The sequence below is a fragment of the Falco naumanni genome, chromosome 9, assembly GCF_017639655.2.
Source record: "Falco naumanni isolate bFalNau1 chromosome 9, bFalNau1.pat, whole genome shotgun sequence".
NCBI lineage: Eukaryota > Metazoa > Chordata > Aves > Falconiformes > Falconidae > Falco > Falco naumanni.
The window spans coordinates 42,592,768-42,616,109 of NC_054062.1; the positions used below are offsets into that span (position 1 = coordinate 42,592,768).

Below are 23,342 nucleotides of genomic sequence, written 5' to 3' on the forward strand. Positions count from 1 at the left end.
CAACGAAATACACTAAGAAACACCGACGCCAGCTTCTTAACATGCTGAGAAATACTGAAGGAGGAGAAATCCTCCTTACCGTTCAAAAGTCAGGTCCCCGAGCGGGGTGCTTCGCTGCCGCGAGGCAGGCTTCTGCTCTGAAGGAATCGGTCCGGCAGCCTCACGTCTGCTAGGGAAAGACCAAGATAACGTTAGTGTCATCGAGCTTCGGGATTCATACAGGCGCTGAATCAATTATTTCACTTGCAAAATTATTTCAAGGATTTTTGAATACCGGATGCTAATGCAACAAGCAGCCGGCTGGGTCAGAGGCGAACGTCTGCCGAGGAGCTTGTCAGCGAGGAGAAGCGACCGCTCTGCCTTAATGCTGGAGCCCGACCTTTGGGAGACCACCGCCGTAATTAAAACCGTAACCTGTAACCGGAATGCACCCAACGATTTAATCTTTAAATTAACCGGGGAGGAGCCGTGCGTTCCCGCCGGCCCCACCCCTGCGAGGGCCGGGCCCGGGCCGCCCCCGCGGGGCGGTGACTGACCCTCGGCCCCGCCCCCCGCCCAATCGGGTGCCTCCTAACAGCGATGTGGAGGTCGCGGCGCGGTCGCGAGCGGCGTTGCTTAGTAACCCACCGCGTTCCGGGGCGGCCGCTGCGGGCGGGGAGCCGGCGCAGAGGTGCCCGGTAGGCCGCGGGCGGGCGGACTGCTGCCGTCCCGGGGCTGTGGGGGCTTCTATCAGGGAGCGGCGCTGCGCTCTGAGGGAAGGCGAGCGGGGGAGCGCAGGCCAGGTGGTTACCGCAGCGCGCAGCACCAGAGGTGGGGTGGCGGCGGCAGCGGGTTCTAGTGACGGCCCTCGGAGCACCGGCTGCGGCAGGGGGACGCGCCGGGTCTGGCAGGAGCCGGAACAGCGCTACGGGAGTAGGACTGAGGAACAGGCCTGCTCAGCGCCGAGCTCAGGGAAGGGGTAAGGGCGCGGCCTGTGCTTGAGTGGAACCCGGGGGCAGAGGGCGTGGGTGGGGGCTGCAGGTGGAAGCGGTCGGGGCTGGGGCCGCTGAGGGCTGCCGGTGCCGCAGGGCCGCTGTGAGCGCGGAGGGCCAGGGCCGGGCGGACCTGCCCCCGGGCCCTTCGACGGCAAACGGAGGGTGTTTGAGCGTTGCAGACATCGGATTTCAGCTATGCGATGTGTTTACTGGCATAGGGGTAGTAAAGTCTTGCATGTATGCACAGAGATTTGTGCCTTCGGGAACAGGATGGAGCGATTGCTTCAGGCCCTGGTCTTGCATGCGTATCCTAATGCATAGTTTTGTTAGTTCAAACTAAAATCTGACGTTAATCGTTTGCAAAACTACTTGGCCGTTCTACAGATGATCTGTACAGAAGTTTTCTATGTCCTGTTGTGGTTTTGAGGGAGTTTTGCCATTATGCTAACCTGGCATCACCAGCCTATTTCCAAGCAGTTTCTGAATTAGATGTGCCCAAAGAAGAAGGGACTTTTTATAGCATTTTTTTCTGTAATGCTTCATATAACTGAGCTGTCACTGGAGCTTTTTAAGAACTACACCAATATTAAATTTAAATAACTTTCTAATCTTAATTGCTAGATTAATAAGAAGAGTAATGTTGTATTCGATATTTGGTCCCTAAATCAGTAATTCTTAAAACCCTTAGTTTAATTTTGACCTTCGTGGCTAATGTCTGTCTGTCTGTTGTTAGTAGGTGTGAATGGAGTCACAGTATCTGAAGAGATGCCTGGGGAGTTGCTTGAAAAAGGGACTGGCAGAGGTGGTAGAGCATCGCCCAGCAGATCCAATAGAGTATCTGGCACACTGGATTTACAATTACAGAAGAATTTTACATGAAGAAAAAAAGGTGGATCCATCTTGGGGGAATAAAAATTCATGGTGATATAACTCATGCTATTTAACTTCTCTTTATTTTTTAATTGATGTTACTTCTGAAACAGAGAATGTTGGAGAGGACTGAACTGGAACAAGAACGGGAGGCGGCCCTGGTAGAAGTCGAAATATTAAGAAAAATGAAGGAAGAAGAGCTAATGATCCAGCGGAAACTTGAAGAACAATGTCAGGTTAGTAATAGTTAATAATAGATAATTATAGATAGTGTATGGTGGAGTGGCATCTGGTACCTCAGTATATATCTCTAATCTCTGTATAATGATTTTGATAGAGGGTAGCATAAAACAAGTATTTTAATCTCACTTTTTTAAATAATAACTGAAATACTAGTCAGCATATAGGAAGTCAAGTTTCAAACTCTGCAATAAAATATGAAGGAGCCTAAGATAAAAAACAACCAGTCTGAGACTGACACAAGTAATAGCTTTAAGTAGACTCTCTTCTGTAGGTAGTTATGAACAAGAGCTGCTGCAAATAAAGCTAGAAACAGTTGCAAAAATTTGTGGCCTGCTAGGAGGCCTGGGAGTAATAACCAATCATTGTCTCCAGCTGCTTCGGTGTGATACCTGTGATGCAAAAGAAGGTAATAAGAATGTATGTGTAATTAGTGTCCTTAAAGCAGCTGGGAATCAATGAATGAAGATTGCATATTTAAGCAGTATGTATCAGATAGCCTGCTCCAGTGAGATGCCTTTTCCTTTCCTTAGCTACCTGAGCATTCTGCTGGCATGAAGATTTTTGAATGCTATACTTTATGGACTTTAAATATAAGAAATACAGATAACATCTGTGTTTCTAGTGATTCTTTATAAAAGGAGTCATGTGAATTTGACCACGTGTGACAGCCTTGATGGTGTTTGTACTAATGTTGATATTATCTGAGTAGATTTTTTAACATGGCTGACTTTCACAACGTTAAATTCGAAGGTGTAACTAAATCTGTGCTGATCTTGTCGAGCCCAGTTCTAGTATACAATACGTTCACTCTGTTTCACTTGTACTTTTTAAATTTGGAGTTTACTAACTTGCAGACCAAAAGTTATGTGCTTAAGGATTTCATGAGTCATTCAAAATAGCAAATGGAAACAAGAATATTAGATCGTGTCTAGAGGTAATTGACAGAGAATTAAATGAATTATTTCATGTAAACGACAGGAAAGATGTTCAACAATAGTCACATTAGACACATTTTTTTAACCTAACTCACAGTTTTGGGTATGTTCATGTTTTCAGACATGTTTTGATTGTGTGTACCAAAAGGGAATGTGAAAACTACTTACTACAGTATGACTGTATCTGTTGTAACTGCCTACAAAATGCTACAGCAAACAGTATCTCTAGGCCCCGGGACTGTTGAATGTGAACACTTAGATTATGCAGTTTCTGAAGTTTTGATGTAATAGGACTTAAGCTCATAAAGAATAAACACTTTGTATTAGATACTTCCAATTGGAAGTACTAAAGGTTGCTGCTGATGATTAATGTTAATGACATTGCTTACCAATCTTTCTGTAGATGTGATTCTATGTGGATTCATCTGTCTGTGCTAGATACTACGTGAAGTATCAGAGAGCTTAATCCAAAGCGTAGAACATAATGAATATAGACTGATAAAGAACGTGGCGAATGAGACAATATCTTAAGCGTGTGCCCTAACTTCGGTTGTCTGTTTCTTTTTCCTCTTGGTAGTAAAGCCTTTCTATCCACGCAAGTCCAAAACCTATGAAAATGTTGAATCTGATGATATGGAAAGGGCTTTATGTTACTGGCATTGCAGTTATGTTTTATGCTCCCTTTTTATTTTATGTAAGGTTTCAGTCATTAAATACATTGTAAGAGATGGGGTGGGGAAGGTGAATGTGGGTTGGGGTTTTTTGCCTTCTAATTTGTCATTTCTTAAACTGACTGCAGGGCCAGTTGGAACAAGAACGTGAGGAGTTGGAACAGCAGAATGAAGATGACAAAATGCTGTTTCAGCAGAAAGATCAAGAGGTTTAAGCCAAAGCTTAGTCAGTGGTTTGAAAATACTGTTAATCAGCCGTCTTTTTCTAGATGCAGGCACTAAATAACATGGGCAGAAGCCCATGAGTGTTGAACTAACACATAATTATTATTTTTTAAAAAGTGAAAAAGGACTAAGAATGTCTAATACCTTGCTTCCATTCTGAGTTTTATACTTGAATTTTGGTCTGTCATATTAGGCTTATTTTATTTATATTCAGAATAGAGCATAAATTCATTGCAAAATTGAGCGTAAGGGTAGCTTAGCTGGTGCTTTCACGTTCCTTGGTGATATTTATGAGAAAATGTAACTTGAGCATGCCTAATTTAAGTGTCTAGACAGTAATGTTTTACAACGTATCAACACAAAGTCCATTTACTGTACCTGGAAAAAGAACTGTGGTTTGGAATTGGGACAGCTCTTGATTCTGAGATCTGGTGCACAGGAATTTATACTAACAGAAGAGTGTGTATATAGATGTCCATGCGAATGTATGGTCTTTTAGTGCTATTTCAGTAAAAACCTATGCTGATAATTGGCTTTTAAATGTGACTATCTCTTAAATTTACATGCAGCACGTCATATTTTAGAGATATGTATGTTTTAGTGCACTGTTAAAATAATGACAGAACATAATTGTAGAAAGATGATGACCTGAAAGAGACAGAAAAAATGAGTATGTATAAATTTAAACCAAAATTCCTGGTATTTAAAAAAAACTGGTAAAAGTAGTCTTAACGAGCATACAAAGACCATATTCACATACCAATACATTTGTATAGCATGCATCTAAAGTATTCTCTTTATATTAATATGTAATGTGCTTTTAACACATCTGAAATATTCTTCATAAACAATTATTCACGGCGTGGAATACTTTTAACTGGAAACTGGTTTCCATTACCATAGGAAATTGGAAAGACGATAGCTGAACTTACAGATAAAGCTGGAGTGCCCAATCTGACCAGAATTGAGGAGAATGAACAGTTAGAAGTAAGTGTTTAGAAAGAACAGGGAGATTATAAATGATTGATTCTTACAGATTTGCTTTTCTGTGCAAAGGTTAAAACTGTTGCAGGTAAGACTCTGCTGGTTCATTCGGTTTTAAGGGATGGTATTTTAGCCACAACCTGCAAACTGCCGATAGCTTGTTTTCTGGTAAAAGTTAAGCCCTTGTAAAAGACTGTGGTGATGGCTGACTAAATCCTCAAGATTTAAAATGTGCTTTTGTATTCAGATATGTTACAAACGAGAATATGAATATCCTCAGAGAGGAGGCAGCCTTCCTTTGCTGTATGAACAGTCATATACAACATGTACTAAATCACAAATGATGACTTGCTTTTGAGTGACCGAAGTTATTTATATTTTTCTGGCTGGTGTGAATTATATTTTTTGGATAGCAGAATGCACTCTTGTGCGGAGATAGGTGAGCAACCGTTGAACAAATAACACCAGATACTAAAGACACACAGTGCTCGCTACGGCTAGGACTTGCAGAGAATCAGGTTATCTGAGCCTTATGCCAACATGAATGTAGTGCTTTCAATAATACAACTACACCTCTGTATTGTGATCCTCAGGCATATTCTACACCCAGCTTTTTACTTAATTTTTTTTATTAGTCCTTTTATACTTGACAGTCCAGGGAAATGAGAGAATATGAGTCAGCCTTCATTTATTGTAAGGCATGGCAATACCTTTAACAAATGATACCAAATATTGCAAAATCACTCAGCTTTATGAGTATTCACTGGTCATGAAGATATTCATATCTATCTGACTTTTTCCAGTTAGAGTATTCCAAGTGGTACGACTTGAGATTTTGATGTATTAGTTTTAGTATGTCATTATCAGAACCCTTTTTCCTTTATTAGCCTTAATAATTTGCCCACTTAACTTCTGGTATCAGTAGAGTAATTCTAGCTCAGAATTTATATTGTGATATTAATATGCTTTATGCTTAAGGTTACTTTAATAATAGCCTGTTTTATAGGTGTAAATATATTTATGAACATACTTATGACTATTCTTAGGATCAGGTTTTCAGAGGTGTTTTTTTCACTATGGTAAATCAGATGAGTTCTCAGGGTGTTGTATAGCCCCATTTTTTATAATTTTCTGATAATTACATATTAGAAAGTATTCTTGAGGCTTCATGCATATTTTATGCATTCTTAAATAAGTTAATTGCAAAACCAGATGTGAAAAGTACTACGTACTGCTTCACAGAAGTAAAGAATGCTGCATTTAGCTCTAGGGCCCCCAACGTAAGAAGGACATGGGCCTGTTGGAGCAAGCCCAGAGGAGGCTACGCAGATGATCAGGGGGCCCAAGCACTTCTCCTGTGATGACAGGCTGAGAGAGCTGGAGCAGTTGAGCCTGGAGAAGGGAAGGCTCCGGGGACACCTTAGGACAGCCTGTCAGTACCTAAAGGGGCCTCTAAGAAAGGTGGGGACAGATGTTTTAGTAGGGCCTGTTGTGATAGGACAAGGGAGAATGGTTTTAAACTGAAAGAGGGTAGGTTTAGACTAGATATTAGGAAGCAATTCTTCACTGTGAGGGCAGTGAGGCACTGGCACAGGTTGCCCAGAGCAGCTGGGCTCTCTAGCTTGCCCCATCCCTGGCAGTGCTCAAGGCCAGGTTGGATGGGGCTGTGAACAACCTGATCTTATGGAAGGTGTCCCTGCTGGTGGCAGGGGGCTTGGAGCTAGACGATCTTTAAGGTCCCTTCCAACTCAAACCATTTCATGATTCTATGAAAACGAGTAATAAAGTTACCTGCTACTGGTTATATGTGCCGTCTCCCAAGTTTTCATGCCTGAAGTCATTTAAAGTTGGATTACATTGGCCTTTGGTAATATTATTTCAGATTTTACAGTGATATGTATGTTGAATTAAACTAAAAATTAAGAACAGATCAATAAAATTAAAATATATAGATTTGTACTCTTGAAACTGTACTGCTCTCAGAATCCTAATACTTCATCCAGATTCGTTGGATTTTATAACAAAAGTCTGGTGATAAACTTCATGGTATTTCACTGAATGAAAGAGTTCATAATTATATTGATGGTCTGTCATGTGGGTTTTTTTCTCTCTTTTTTACTTTTTATGAAGTTCAGTTAATGCTGGTAACTGATAGAATTTCTTTTTTATTTTGTAGAGTATAACAGATCTCATGGCAGAAGCAGAACAAGAAAGTTCCCAACTGATCTGAAAGCAGTAAACATATTTTTCTACTCATTACTTGCTGAACCTGAAGGGTAATATTTATGTATTTTATATAGAGAGCTGATTTACATACCTGTTGCTTCCGTTTCTGTGCTTTCTGGGTGCTTGTATAAAGTCTGTTAATTCTGCCATGTGATGCTTTCTTTTTGTTCTGAAACCATTGTAGCTAGCACAGCTGACTCAGGAAGAAAACTGCAATTGAAATGAAAACAGTGAATATATTTCTACTTATTGTGCATTGATTCTTGCAGTGTAATCATAATAATTGTAGATATAATTGAGTCAAGGTTATTTTGGAGTAGAGGCTACAATATGATAATTTGAATCAATATTAAAAGAATAAAAGATATTGAAAAAGGATTTGTCAAGGATTTCAGCGGTTTCTAATAGAAAGAGGGAATGCTCTGTGGATTAGAAGATGGAGGGGGTTCTGCACATAAAACTAGATGCAAAAATCAAATCACAAGGTTTTCCCGTTTATCTGGAAGAGATAAATTGAACTCTGTGACTTAGTAGACAGATGTACTAAAAGATCTTCTCTGTCTTACAAATCATGAGGTGCTTCTTGTAACACTAGGTGTTTGCGGTGTATAATACCTTTTTCTGGTTATTATGTGATATTAGGTGAGTTGCAAGCGTCTGCATATCAGTTTTGATTAGTCAAGTCTTAAAGTGATTTTTCTGCATTTTTCTTGAATTTGCAGATCACAAAATTACTTCTGTGTTTTTACTAAATATCATTAGTTCTCAAAGCTTTACTTCTAAAAAAATTTGGAAGAATATTTATTTTGATCCATATTTTTCTGTTAAAAAATAAGTTTTATAATCCTTAAAGCTTGCGTTAAGTTTTATAAGAACAAATTTCTATAATGGCTGTTGTCTTGGTATAGGTTGTCAAGAATATTCTGTGTCTGTTAATTATAAATGGAAAAGACACCAGCATTAAGAAATCCTATGCGTCTTGGCTAAAACATGCCTTTCCATCTCAATGGCTTCTAATAATACAGGTTAGTCGGACAATTAACATTAAGTATTTGCCAATATTATAGAGTGAGAATACTTTTATTACAAATTCAGTGCATAGTTAGTGCATTCATTGCATCGGTTTTGGCATGGAAGAGATTTTTGTGATAATTTCTCTTTTGATTTGTTTATATTATATCTAGTTTTAAGGATTTTGATGTTAAAAATATCTATATGCCCAAAAAGCAAAGGTCAACCATGTAATAAGTATTTTTCTGCTCTAAATAACTTGTTCTGTTCATGTAGCTCATACTAGGCATAGTCCTAGTAACTTTTAAAAAGACAAGCATAAGCACTATTGGTTTTTAGTATAGTAATACATCATTTTGCCCTCAAAAATAATAAAATACGTTTATTTAACAAGTCCTGTTGCCCTCTTTATTGCTACATTGCTTTTTGGATGCTGTTAATTGGCACATCTTATATGAACATCCTTAATGTCAAAAGAGAAAAATTTCACTTTCCAAGTATAAATGTGCAGAAATGTTTGTGTAACTTCTTAAGTAATGAGAAATGGAACTACTTTTGTGACGAGGTGGTCAGGCTTTGCTGTCTACATTCATTCTGCATTGGTATAGGTTTGTGATTTCCATGACAGTCAAGAACCTTTTCTGTGGAGTGAATATGCCCTTGTGGCTGATATTCCAGTAAACTGTTTTTGTCACATTTTATGGTTTTATCTATTAGTAATAGTTGAAATAGCATTTTAAGATACTAGAGATGTAATTACACCTGTTAACACTGTATGCACAGCAGGTTCTTGTGCCAATCTCAAAGGGATAGAGTAACTGGATAAATAGATGGAGTTTTCTTTTGAGCCAGTATGTATAACTGATTCTTGTTATTTAGACTAAAAATTTCAAAAAGTGGTAAGTAACATGTGTCCATCTGCGGTTTATGTCCAGTCATGTCAACTATGACAATTTCATACAGCCTTCATATTTAATCAGGAAATATGTTCAAGTTACAAGGCAGTATTTTAAAGCAAAAATAATTCTTATTACTACTTCCAACATGCAGCTTTCACTTTCTATCTTGTCATAACATTTGTATCTTTCTTTGATTTTGTGTGTCCACTAGAGTGCATCCTAAATAAACACACTGGTGGCTTTGTCAGTTACAATCCAGGAAAACTACAACTTGCTGTCATTTTGTTTCAGCTTATTTTTAACTGTGACTTTTTTCTTTGTGATCCTGCAGTTTGTATCCCCCATTCTCTTTGTTAGATAAGTATTGAATATTTGGATGGAAACTTTTATCAGAAAATTGCTTAGCAAGTGTCAAAATAAAATGGTGGATTCCAGTTTACCTATTTCTTTGCTGTTACATACAGAAGACACAAGTTTTTCAAATGTTATTTATAGAAATTTTTCAGGAGTTGTGCGTTGATCACCTTCTGTAGCTTTATAGGAATTCTTAGGCTGGATAGACAGTTCTTGGCTCCATGCTTTAAGGTGCAAAACAGCCTGTAGGTAACTTGGAAATGTAGTTCACAGCAAAGATGACTTCTGCTTGGGTGTCTAAGCCTGAAGGGAAATTAAGGCAGCTTAAAATCATCTTTTCCTTCTCCTTCTGAACTTTAACCTTCTTTGGAGTATAGCAAGCTAGAGCTTGGAACAGGCAAAGAACAGAAGAGAAGATACTATTTTATTGTTACCACACATGATGCAATTTCAGAAGTGTTAATACAATTTAACCTCTGCATAAAATCTAAGGTCATATATTGGAAAAAAAATGCAGTTACCTAATGCAACTTCAGCTACAGATTACATTCCCTTCAGACACATTTTTGTGGAACAAAGAAGATGGAATTCAGAAGCAGATGATGGAAAATGTTGCTGAAAATAAGATGCTAAATACTGACAGAAGATTTATGAAATTGTCATTTTCCTTTCTTCAGAATGGGAGCAACTTATTTAGGCTGCTATCAGACCCCATGTACAGATCCTCCAAAGAATGTGCTGATAGTAACGTGCCCGTTCACAGCTGTTCTCATTCCAGCAATAGTGAAGCATAAGGATGAAAACAGATATGAAGCCCAGAATAGGACAAAATGAATCAGATTAACTATCAGTCTGCTCACAAAGATGGAAACAGCTCTGCAATGTGAGAAGCTTTTTTCATGCAAGGAGAAATACATGTTGTAGCAAGCACATTTTAATGTTACCTTTTAACAGAACAGGCTTTATTAAGTCTGCAGCCTCTTATGATGGATGATTTTCTTTCATAGTCTAAAGGAACTAACTTATCTTTTTGTAAGCAAAAGCTTTATACAGTAATTTACTAATGGTAATGAGAGTCGGATGAATTAGTCTGGATTAAATGTAAAATTGAATTCCCCTGAACTTTGCTAATGCAGTTTAGTCATATTTGAAGTCAGCTATTAATTGCTTTACTTCTGTGAAGTTTTTCCTGTACTTAAAGATAAAGAACAGTGTTTTCTATTGACTACAGCTTGAAAAGTCTAAACCTGTTACTTGCTGATAAGGACTGATCCACTTCTTAAAATGTCTTACCAGTACACTTGTTTGATTATTATTTTTTTTTTTAACTTTTGTTTGTTTTCTGGCATTACCATTATAAACCCTCATGTGGTCTTTGTGCTTTATACTTGTCTGCTTGTTTCAATTCATGTGATGGAAGAAGCTATATGTTTATAAGCATATATAGGTATTACTGGGCTAGTAGTGGAAGAAAAGCGGAGAAGAGAGGAATGTGCCACTTAATTGAGCTGTCAGTGTAGCAAACTTTATAAGAAGCAAGAGACAGATTCACAGAATTTGAGAGCTCTGAGATGTATATTCAACTTAAAGGCTGTGGGTCTTCCCCGTTAACCTGCGCCTTGTAGAATCACTATCATAAACCAAAGTCCGCGTTTAACTTGGATCAGAGATCAGAATTGTTGTCACTTGTATGACTATTTTTTTATTTGAAATAAGTTACTCTAGAAGGTGCTATGTCATGAAAAATTACATTTACTAGGGCCTGTGTGGAAATGCTGAGTGCTTTTGGTTTATCTTTAGTTGTAGAGCTCTCACAGTCAATGGCCATTTTGAAAAAAAAATATAAAAATTGTGATGACCAGTTCCTTAGGTTAGTCTTTTGACTGTATGGACATGAGTTAACTGAAGAGGAGGTAAATAAATGGTTTAACACAGTCCTCTTTTTTTTTTTTTTTTTTTTTTTTAATATTAATACCAAGCATGATTTTTATTATTACCTGAAAGTAAATCCACAGGTAAATGGTCAAGTAATAAGTAGAGAAGGTTGCAGTTTGCTGCTTCTTGGTTAACCTTATTTGAGTTGTTACTTATTACAAAGGCTGTATTGATGTCTCTGTGCTGATGCATAATTATATCCTCGTTTTCATTTTGCATTTGGCATAATTTAAAATTTCAGTGTACTTTAAATGATGATGTAAAGCTTGGGTTTGATTTAGGAAAAATAAAAAAGTATTTAGGGATGTCATATCAAAGTTATCTGAATAATCTTACCCTCTCCAAGGACTATTTAGAAGGTTTAGGTATCTTTTAACAAGCTCTCCAAGGAGATTTTGCTGCTTTCTGCACGTAGTCATTCATGGATGTCAACAGAAGTTGCTATTACAAAGGACTATCACTTTTTTTCTGAAATCTTGAGAAAGTTAAGTGTGAAAAATATGTGATTTTAGTTTGATGCAAGATTCCACTGCTGTTTGAGTTCAGCAATTTGTTTTCTGGACAAAAGGAATTATTTTACTCAGTGGTTCCTCTATAATTTAGACATAGTCTAGCAGATTCCAGACAAAGAAATCAGCTGCTTCTGTGGCAGGAGGAGAATGTCTGAACTTGATCAGTATCTTGGCTAGTCCGGTTTTCTTAATGAACTGAATCATTTGCAGCTCTTATAGAGCTGATTGTAGTGGGTTTGTTTTCACAAAAAATTGAAGCAAAACATTTTTTGGTGCCTTGAGAAAGTAGTCTTGCAAGAACCTGAATTTTGTTCTCATTGAAGTTACTGAAAAAGCTGTAGTTGAAAGTTCTACCTCTGAGAAGCTGTATCCTATTTATTAAACTTTTAATATACTTAACATTAAAACATGAGAGAATCGATTGACTCAAACTACACGTAAGGAAAGATACTGCAGAAATGAAATGAGAATAATTGTTGTGGGGTGGGTGGGAGAGGGGAAACATTCAGGCAATAAATCATTCCCACTGCAGCTCCCCTTTGCTGTTTCAAGTCACATTCCTGGGAGTGTGTTGGGCTTCTCCAATCATTCTGCTTCATTTCTACTCCACCTCCTGAATGTACTTTATTCCAGAAATGACTGGCTGCATGCAGACACACCTGTATTTGGTTCATTATTATCTTAAGCAATTGCGGTTTTGCCACTGATGTGTTTAGTAGATAAGTTTAAAAAATGCTATTTATTTAGCTGATAATAGTAACCCTGGAAACAGGATCTGTTGTTTGTTTCATTGTAAACCTAGCTGCACTGAAAAGTTACCCTTAGGCACTGACAGCTGAAAATTTCTAGGGCTGGGACTGCTGCGAAATCCTGAGACAGCTGTTCTTCAACATTTTTTGGTGGGCATATGTATCTTAAGTGGAGTCTATAGAAGAAAATGCACTACTGTTTTGTCTCTCACTTGGGCTTGAGTTAAGTGTTATTGTATTTGCTTGTATTTTAAAATTATTTAGTCAGGTTTCTCAGCAAGAATGATGATCAGTCATCCCTCTGCAACACTATTCTCTTACCTCAATAGATTGTGTTTTTATAGACACTGGTCTCTATATCTTTAGGATAAATGTTTTCACCACTGCTCGGGCATAGGCCACTGTTAACTCAAACAACTATTCCCCTTATCCCTTTACTTGACTCTTTAAATTTTTATTTTTTTTTCAAACTAGCACTTGGAAACTCAGCATAGTTACATGGTGTACAAGTCTGTCTTAGAATGTGCACAAGCTTTCCTTGGTACAAAAACCCAGGAGAATACAGCCAGACTTATATATTTCTATATACTTGGCCTGACTCTTTACATAGAGTACTATAAAGGCAGGTTTCCTTTTTTTTGCCACAGCTTCTTCAGCTGTCTCTCCAGCAGCTACAAGTCTCACTATTCTGTGACTACAAGGAAGTTGCTACTTGTATGTGTGGGAAGCTCATGCTGCTGGGAGCAATACACCAATATTCTTTTTCGCACTTTTTTTTAAATCCAAGAGCCATCTAACCTTTAAAAATGATCCATTGACTATTCTGTATTTTGCTTTGGTAGGACAAATAAATTCCTAGTATTAAGTAAAAGAAAATTTTACTACTTACAGTATTTCAATGATATAAGCTGTAAAAGTGAAACCTGCAGTTTTGAACAGGTTTGAATTTTTGTGAATTCAAAATCTGGAAATGAATTTTGTGTTCTCGTTTTCTGTCAGCGTGGACAATATTTTAGTTTCTAAGGAGAGCAGGTCTGTACTTACTGGCAGGATTCCCACTTGAGTGCTGGTAAAACATTCATGCCAGCTGCGTGGGAATATCTGTATGTCTTAAAAATAATTACACATTGGAATCACTTTGCTGACCTTGCTTCTAAAGATTTGCAGAATCCCAGTGACATATTTTTACAGTACTGCAGAGGTGGAGACGTAACAAAATAGAACTGATCGATTTAAAACTCCAAAGGCCTTGTTCTCTGACTGTTGCTGTTGGGATGCTAAGCTGTTGGTAACTGGCAAATCTTTAATAATAAACTGCAGTATAGACATACTATTAGTTTTCTCATTAGCCAAGATTTCTAAAGATACAGAAGAGAGGACGTCTTAGAGCAGTGCTTTATGAGTGCCAGTTTCAGTACTAATTTTCAAAAGCAGGAAGTGTGGTGGACTTTCACTTCACTGTCCGTACATTCTAATATGTATGGTTCAAATGCTTTTTCTTTCAAGAGTTGATAGGAATAGTTGATAGGTTTTGTTTATGGCAGGTCTGCTCTGTTCTCTGTTTTCTGGTTGACTTCTTTGCTAACTGTTGAGAGACCAAAGGCAACACTGGTGTTTAATTACAATCAACGTGGATTGTGAAAATAAGAAAGGAGCAGTAGTAGTAATTCTGTAAGTTGTCAACCTCAGAAACAGGAAATGACCCTCTGCCTAGGAAACGGAATCAATGATTGGTATGAATTCAGAAAATTAAGGCACTCCTGAAATCCATTAGTAGGAGAAGCTGGAAGAGGGAGAAAAGAACTACCAACGAATGAGAAAATACTGGAGTGGAAGAAGAGATACAGCCTCAGAGCAGCTCTTGCACATGTTAAGCTATGAGCCACTATCCATGGGTACTCTTATGTAGGGTAGAGTTTAGGAAGGTAAAGAGAATACTTGGTGGTTCTGTTCTTTCCTGCATAGTAGAACTTCAGGCTTCAGTTTCCCTTTACAGGACTAAAACTGGGTCTACTTCCTTGAGATCTCATGTTACTGGTCCGTTTCCTGGAGTGCTGTGATTTTTTTTTTTTTTTTGTGATGAGCATAACTTGAATACTTTCATTGCAGAAGTGAAAAACTTATAGATCTTAATCCTTAAGAACCAGATTTTGAATTTTATAGCCTTAATTCACACTAATACCAGATCGTATTCAGAAGGTTTAGTTAGTTTTAGTATTTTTTGCATGTTTCATTACAACAGGGAAGGTGTGGCATTCTTAGTCCTGACACTTCTTTCTCTTTGCTAAAAGTGTTCTTGTGGGTAAGGGTCAAAATGAGGTTGTTACACCTCACAAGTCCAATGTTAGTTCTTAGGTAAGACCTAGTGCCACTTGGCAGAAGGGTAAAAATTTGCCCTCACAGAAAAGACAAAGTTGTTACATATCTACTTGTAGCAGAAGTGCCTGGCTTGGTTTATCATTCTTTGGTGGTTCTTCTCTGTTTTCCAATAGAGTGAGTAGGCTGTCAGTCATGAAGAACACTGGGAATAAGAAGCCACTAGGTGCTTATGTCTTTATTACTAATAATTTTGGAAGGAACATTATAAGATTCTCTTTTCTTAAATTTTAAACCGATAATCCTGCACGTGAATTTAAAAAGAAATGCTTTTGGAAAGGGTATTACTTCTATTTCACTCTTATGGTAAGTATTCTGTTGGAAAAACAATGGCATAGATAACATGACTCCGTTGTGCACTTAGACGGGTATATATGAAATTTTATAACAATAGTTGTAACAAGCTCCACGATACCATCTTGAAAGTTTGGAGCCTAACTATTCTAAGCAGCTTCATCTTATCTTATTTTAAGGTATTGTCATGATTCGGTGCTTTCAAGCATCCCGTGGTGTCAAAATACTTGTTTAGTGATAAAGTAATAGGAAAAATTCCTTATGCTGTAGAGAAAGTATGTGTACAAATACATATATATTTATACATACGAAAGAAAATTTTCAGAGACGTCTTACCCTTATTGTTTCTTTCTAGTTGGTTATGAATCAATTAATAGTGTAATAATTTTGATAATCTTTGGAAAATAAAGCTAAAACAAAGATGGCGGGGGGCATAGTGATATCCTGCACTGCAGATGTTGTGAGCTTTTGCTGACATTCCCCAGAGTTGCATCTGAACATAAAGTTACAATACTAATTCAAAACATTGCAAGGTAGCATTTCTAGAATGCTGTTTAAAATGTCAGTAGCTTGCAGTAATAGATGTTGGACTCTTATTTGCTTTGTCTTAAGAAACCAAATTTATTCACAAATTTGGAAAACATCCTGAGGCTTTTCGTTTGTTTCAGGGCAAAGAATTTAAAAAAGTTTCATAATGAAACTCTGAGATTGCAACTGTGTCTGTAAGCCTGAAGATCTTTTAGTTAGACTGAAACTTTCCATTCTATATTCCATCTGTGAATGGGAATCTGTGGAAATGTTTGTGTGTTCTGGTTACTGTATGCATTTTTGTCTAGTATCATTTATATACTTGTGTTGGTTGATGCTACATACCCTTCATCCATTAAACAACATCCCCTGTTTAGACAGATATCTAAGAATATAGTTGGCAGTGTTTTATTTCATCCTTGTTTATCTGAAACTACTAAATGACTAGTTGCAGTAAAATCTTTCAGACACAGATGAAAGATAATGATGTTTGCTGTTTGCTAATATATTTGCCCAGGTGGAGTAAGTGAAATTGCTATTTCAATGGCAGCCTTCCCTGGCTGAACCAACTGTAGGAACAGTTAGTTAGGAGGTTAGGTTGGGGGATTTCAGAAATGTGAATTTCTGAAATGTGATTGTGACCAATCAGATTTAGTTTGCAGTTTTTGCAGACCTCTGAGCACCACTAGCGTGTTTGAGCTCTGTAGCAGTGATGGTGGGAGCATTTCTGAAAAAGCTGTGAATAACCTACGGATAGGAATCATGACAAAAAGTGTTGCTGGATGTGTGTTATATATTTTTCTCCAGATAGCCATACAAGCGTAATTCTGCAGCTCACAGCATTATGCAGTCTTATTCAGTCATGCAAAATGAACGTAAAATTCTGCTATGCATTGTTTACTAGATTAGTACTGAGTGTGTAAGTAGATGTGCTTGCCTGTATCAAGCAATTAAAGTATGTAAATATTTTCATTGCAAGCATAAAAGAGGTATTTCTGCAAATATTGGTTATTGTTTCTCATACACTATGCATATAGGGTAGACTTATGAAGGTTTTTGATCACTAAATGTTTCAGAAAAGTGATTATAGTCCTATACCACATGAAAGAAAAGTCTCTTCTGGCATTACCTATCTAGAAAAAGTCAAGAGTGCCTGAATTTAACCTAATGTTCCTTGTCAGGAAGCCAGAATTTACGAATTCCACAACTGTTCTTGCAGATAGGTTCCTGAAAACTGACTTCATGTACTAGCGTCAATATTTGTTTCAAAGTCCAAAGACCACCTGTACTGTAAACATCTGTGAAACACTGCAGCAAAAACTCTTGGGTAATGGCTGTTTAAATGCATCAGTCTGTTTCCTAAGGTACTGAGGAAATCCTAATGGTTTACATATATACACTAATAATGTCACAAGACACGTGGAAGCAGGTCGTACAGATCTTCCTTAGCCAAACTGTTTTTGAGATCTAAATCTATGGCTGTAAATGGGGTTTAGTCTGGACAGGTGATCAGACCTGTCATGAACAGCAAGGAGTCCTAACTATTCTCCCCGAAAGGAACTGTGGCTGTGCGTGTATCTGATGTGTGGTCACACCCTACGCAATTGAAATTAAGGGTTTTGCTTTATTACATGTCAGATGACAGTCTTTCTCCAGCCAAACAACTGACTATCGACTGGAAAAAGCATCCAGGGGAAACGCATAGATGGCTTTCTGTAAGGTTAAAGAGAGACTGTTCCTAATCAAAGATTTTTCCGTCCCTGTCCAAGGCATAACTTTAACAATGAATGGTTTAATATATTCAATATAATAGCATATGAGCAAAATGCTAAATCTGTAAGTTATATACTCTTACATTTGCAAACTCAAAAAACTTTGCTGTGTAAGACAAAGATAGAATAGGGCTCCATTCTTTCTCATCTACCCCCTCATCATTTATGGGGGACCCAGGGGATTTGTGATTCTGCTGTAACAGGACTCCACGTAAGGACGTAACACAAACAAATGCTTCTATGTTGCTCTGTAGAGCTTATAACTTGAACAGGAAAAATTGCCAAAGACTAAAGGCAGAACTAATTATATACCAGTGTGGTTTAATGCTGTTTAAATGAAGCAATAAAAAACAATCAGCGTAAGGGAAACCTTTAACTAATCTTGCTATTTTTCCACCATTTCTGATACAACAATGCTAATTTGTGAAGACTGATTAGAAAACAGACTTTTCTATTTGTTATTATGGAAGAAACTGAGGTGTCTATCCGAGGTGTTAAAAATGCCTGTGTTTGTAAACAGGTGTTTCGTTTAGAGCCTTAAGGAACGATCTAGAGGTTGAGACTTAATTTTCTGTTTACTCAATAAAAGTCCTAGCTCTTTAAGTTGTATTCAATTCTACCTAGATTTCCAGTTCTGTGGAAATAATGCTTCTAGTGAAATTAGTGCCAAGACTACAGCTAACTTGGGTGAAGGCAGAATTTAGCCCCTGAAGTAGCTTTAAATATTTCCTCAGAAGCAACTCAAAGTTGCTACTTCACGTATGAGGCCCTAGCACATGCTACTTCATGACACAGCCATGAGCAACCTGTTCAAGTTGGGGCTGCTTTGAGCAGAGGGTTGGACTAGAGACCATCCAGCCTCAAGGATTCCATGATTCAGTGATGTGTCAGAATAGAGAATTAGAGGTCAAACGAATGCAAAGAGGACAAGCACATGGGAGAGGAGCAAAATTATTTTCTTTGATGTTAGTAATGAAAGACTTCTTAGGGAGTGAAAGGGAAGGCAGATGGGAGACAGCAGAGAATCTCTCTGAAGCTGAAGTAACTGTGGAATAACTTACATAGATTGCACACCAAGAAATTGCTTGAGTGGATCTGGTATTTACTCAAAAAGGTATCAGAAAACTCAGGAATGAAAGATCTGAACTGCTTATGGTTGTGTGTGGAGGTTGCAGGAGGTCCGGTACTCCAGAGAAGGAAAAAGGTGATGTGAAAGAACAAACGCTGGGTGATGGGCGCCCATCAGAATACATACTACCTCCTCTCCTCTTGCAGTCACGACAGTTTTTTTTTCTGCCCCACGGTATTTATTTTAATCTGAATGTTTATGGGCCAGTGAAATTCTACACCTGCACATTTGAGAGGCCTTGAGCTGCTCTCATTTTCAGGTAACAGAGCTGAGAGTTCTGAAGCAGGTGGGAGTTCTGTGTTAAGTTCCTGATGTTCAACCTTTATTGCTCTGACCAGTCTTGTCATTCTTTGTGCAAAAGAAACAAACCCAGCTAACATTTTCTGTATGTTAACTTTAAAAGCAAAACAAAACATCCACCTCCCCCAACCCAAAAGGTACAGACTAAATCAAGTCTTTTCACCAACAAACCAAAAAGCCCTCAAAGGCATGCCCATGAGGCTTGCATAATTTAGTGCTTATTTCCAACAGGAAAAAAGGTGAACTGTAGTTAGTAACTGCAGTGTGGTGAAACAACACTATTTGTATTATATGAATTACTTCTACTAAACAGCATAAATGAAACTAGTATTAAAGTTGGTTTTGTAAACACCTGGAAAACTTTTTTTTCCCCACAGGCATGAATTAGGAGTAAACTCCTTGTATGGTTTTATAAAGTGATAACAAAATAACAGGATAAAAACTTAAACTGTTAGCCTGTTAAACAGTTAACTTTAGTAAAATAAAGTCTTGCCTGATGATAAAGTTGAGATAACAAAAGAGAAGTATTTAGGAAAACACTTTCCTATGTGCTATTTGTATGCACAAAGTGTTTCTGTATATTGTTAGTTAAGCGTGTTTGAGTCCTTTAATGATAATGGAATTGTAGTTTTCAGTTACTGTGAAGTGTGTGCTCTCTGCAAAGCAAGTCCTTGTCCTTTGCGTTTGAGAGTTGTGGTGAGAGAGACAAATTACATAGCTTAAGCAATGGTTTTCCCACGACTGATTCTAGTCATGTAGAAGTGCTTCAGAGTTCTTGATACAATTTCCTCCTCACTCAAAAGAAGTCACCTGAAAGTTTCCATGGTGGTGAAACGATAAAAGTGAATGAGTCTAAACCTGTACTGAATAAGGATGCCTACTTTCTTCCTTCCCCTTCTGCTGTGATAGTTAAACCTGTATTTTCTGTAAGCCATTAGCACAGACACATTTTCTCATTTCTACAGAAACCATTCATCCATGAAGGCTCCATTCTCACTGGTTTATAAAATGAATGGGACATCAGTAGAGACAGGTAGGGTGGTGGAAAGGAGTAAGTAAAAGGAAGATAAACAAAGAAAGGGATATGTGTTTTAATCAAAAGAATATATGCAAGACAAAAAGAGGGAAGGGGAGTATAGGAGAAAATCAGGTAAGGGTAGGAAAGGAGAGGATGAGCAAGTAAAACGATCAGATGAGAATATGTCATGAGAGTTCGAAGGTCAAGACAATTTATTAGTCATATCTGTCTAGAGAATCAGCAGCATCAATAGCAATCATTCATAAAATTCTTTTCTTAGTTAAATCTTTTCACATCATTATTTTCAGCGCTTTCTCAAGGCTACGATAAAACCATCCCTTCTGACAGCTGTTAAGTGTTACATGAACTAGAAGGGGGATGGTTTTGCAGGATTCCTGTGAGTAAAAGTAGCAAAACTGTGGGATGTTCCAAATATGAAGACTTACAGTTAATAGATTCACTGTGTGGTTATTCCAGTGGTGACAACGGACATTATAGTCAGTATGAATAAATACTTAGAGCAATACAGAAGGACAGTGATACTATTACATTGTGATTTTCCTGTCTTTCACCTCATTTCAAAGCACAGGAGCTGTATTGGTTGAGAAGATTTTGCCATTAGGTATCTTCTGAGTAAAAGTTATAGAATGTAGTCAAAAGATACTACAATGCTGGGCAATATACAGATTATAAATTGATTTGCAGAGAAACTGACTTTCTTAGGGCTCAGCCCACAAAGCTGTTGATTACGGCAATAAAGTTAACAAAAAAATTGGAAGCCTGTTACATGACTGGTGAGTCATTATCAATAAAATGGAATAGGGAGAAACACTGATATCAATCATTATTTTATCCTTTTTTTTTTTTTTTTCTTTTTTTTTTTTTTTTTTCTTTTTTTTTTTTTTTCTTCTTTTTGGATAGGCAGAAGGTATGTGCCAGAAAGACATGATGGTAGAGCACTATCTTAAGTTTTTACAAATATTTAACAAGTCAAATTGTCTGGGAAGAAAAGCCAAATTAAACATTACCTAACCCTGCAGTGGTTTAGAGTTGGTCGCGGGTGTCCTAGAAGAGAACATGCTGAGATGCTTCATGGACATAAAGCAAATGTGTTGCTCTTGATAGTAAAACCACAACTGGAAGCTGTTCAGGCTGGAGTTTTTACACAAGCTATGTGAAATTCAGGTGTGCAGCATTTCTAGAACACTATTACCAGAGAGGATATTTTAATGAAGGGTGACCCTCCAAAGTTCTCAAGGACCAATGCATTTCACTCACCAGAAGTGAGTCCAAAAAGGGGACTGTAACTCATTAATCTTGTATGACAAATAACTTGCACTCTACAGCATTTTAAGAACTTGTGCTTTTTTGGTTTTATATGGGATAAGAGGACTATGTGAGACGCTTGCTTCTGCATTCTGTTTAAGTGTTACCTTAAAAACAAAAATGCAGATTCCCAAAATGCAATTTCTGTCCTGAAGTGGCACTGAAAACCAAGAGAAAGCAAAAACAGAAGCCAGAGAGAATGGAACTCACAAACGGACAATCTTCAATCTTTTCTGCTTTTTTTGGGAGGATTGTTTGTGGAATTAGAATGAAAACTCTTATGTGTATAAAAAGAGGTTTTGTCAGACGTGTTTCATGTATTCCAATCCTGTCTTCCGGTGCTTACATAAAGAAAAAGCATTTGCATTTAAGAACGGATGCTTATTACTGGTGTTACTTTACTTTAAAAGTTAATATAATTTTTGAATGTTACCCATTTAACTACGGTTAGTATCATGAGTTACTCTTTGGTCTTCTGTTTTTCTTACAAATTCTATTTATTTTTTTTACTGGTGTTAATGCATAATTTATTCAGACTGGAATAGAATGTTCGTGTCAGTAGGGTGATGACAGTTTACTCCAGAGAAAGCTATGTCTCATAGTGTGTATCTGATGTGTGAATTCTGCATTTTTAAGTACAACTAGTGCTTTTCATCCTGTGAAATGAATTCTGTACAGCAGAAGACCAAGAAAATGTCCTTGAAGTTAACAATTCCATGTCGATGATAATTAGAGAGGGGCCAATACTACAGCAACTAACTGCTGAACATTCACAGGCATTGGTTATTGTTTTCAGGAATGTAGGTGGAAAGTGAAAATTCTAATGAATTCTTACTTAAATATGTAACAGTGAAGAAATTAGACTCCAAGGGGCTGTATAAAGTGATCTTTGAAAAGAATACTGACCAAGGTTTTGAAGTAAACTAAGTCAGTTTTTAAACTGATGAGTTCTAAGGATTTCATTGCTGTCAAAATTGCAAGGGCTGTTGAACAAGCAGTGTGTTGCTCATTATAATCCAAGTATCAGATGCACTTTGAATGATTAAGAGAGTATGATTCAGTGTTTGTTGAAGTAAAGGGAAATTTTTATTTTGGTAGACCAATGATTTGGTCTGAGACTGAGACTAGGGTGGTTTCTTTAAAGGAATTAAGAATAATTACATTATTTTATAATGGTGCAGTAATGCTGGGCATTTTCTGGATCTGCCCCATGGGTATGTTTACTTTTTTTTTAATGTATGCTAACTTAAAGACATGTATACCCACAAAATGCCATCTGTCTTCATACCTGTCATACCATCAGCATATTCCAGACACGAGCCATCTGACTAGAAGTAATTTTCAGTAGCAAAACAAGTGCTGAGTACTCAGATGTGGCAGTCATTGTATTTCTAAGGGTTATGGAATATAATATGAGAATACGATACAAAAAGAATTAAGATGGATCTGAATTAGTAGGAGAGAGGACAGAGGAAAAGAAAAGCAAAGGGTGAAGGGAGAGGTCTGCATCTGAATGAGAAGCACTCATCACGCTAGATCTTATCAGATGTTTCGTCTCTCAAATGTGCATGAAGAATGAATGGAAATGAAAAAAAATATTTCAGGAGAGAACTGTACTTTTCAGGAGATGAAAAAGTAACATGAAAATGCAGTTACATGATGCACAGTAAACTTCTTCCAGTCTCTGCTAGGAAAGACATGCATTTACATATTTTTAATCTATCCTTGTAAAACCACAACACGCAGTTGGAAGCACACCATAGATCCCAGAATTAGGGGAGAGACAAACTGAAGAAGCAGCTGACCTGAACTGTCACCAGTATTCCTGCGTTACTTCGTGCTCAGCTGAGTTGCTAAGATAACCAGTCTTGCACAGGTTGAATGCAGAATGTTTCCAAGAACTGAGTTAATTAGTGAAATATCCTAAAGTTAACTAACTCCCCTGCCAAGAAATGGGCTCTTCCATTTTCCTCACATGATTATCTAGGCACTTTCACTTTTCCATATATAG

The 23,342-nt window shown here is 37.6% G+C and overlaps 1 protein-coding gene and 1 long non-coding RNA gene across 17 annotated transcripts; one reads left to right on the plus strand and one right to left on the minus strand.

Moving 5' to 3' along the window:
* Positions 1–13: 13 nt before the first annotated feature.
* Positions 14–9,305, plus strand: DYDC1 (DPY30 domain containing 1). Of its 16 annotated transcripts, none has more exons than XM_040606549.1 (6): positions 14–416; positions 1,708–1,863; positions 1,958–2,080; positions 3,822–3,902; positions 4,822–4,905; positions 7,079–9,305. In XM_040606549.1, exons 2-6 carry the CDS (start codon positions 1,717–1,719, stop codon positions 7,130–7,132), a joined length of 489 nt encoding a protein of 162 aa, XP_040462483.1. In that variant the 5' UTR covers positions 14–416; positions 1,708–1,716; the 3' UTR covers positions 7,133–9,305. The 16 variants fall into 16 exon arrangements, 14 of the variants coding, with proteins under 14 accessions (XP_040462483.1, XP_040462481.1, XP_040462482.1 ...); XM_040606547.1 differs by having other exon boundaries at positions 14–409; XM_040606548.1 differs by having other exon boundaries at positions 14–409; positions 1,711–1,863.
* On the minus strand, positions 7,255–23,250 carry LOC121093740. The gene is made up of 3 exons (XR_005829641.1): positions 23,137–23,250; positions 9,479–9,695; positions 7,255–7,338 (listed from the first exon to the last, which is right to left on the minus strand). It is a non-coding gene; the product is annotated as an uncharacterized LOC121093740 (long non-coding RNA).
* Between the last annotated feature and the right edge of the window lie 92 nt (positions 23,251–23,342).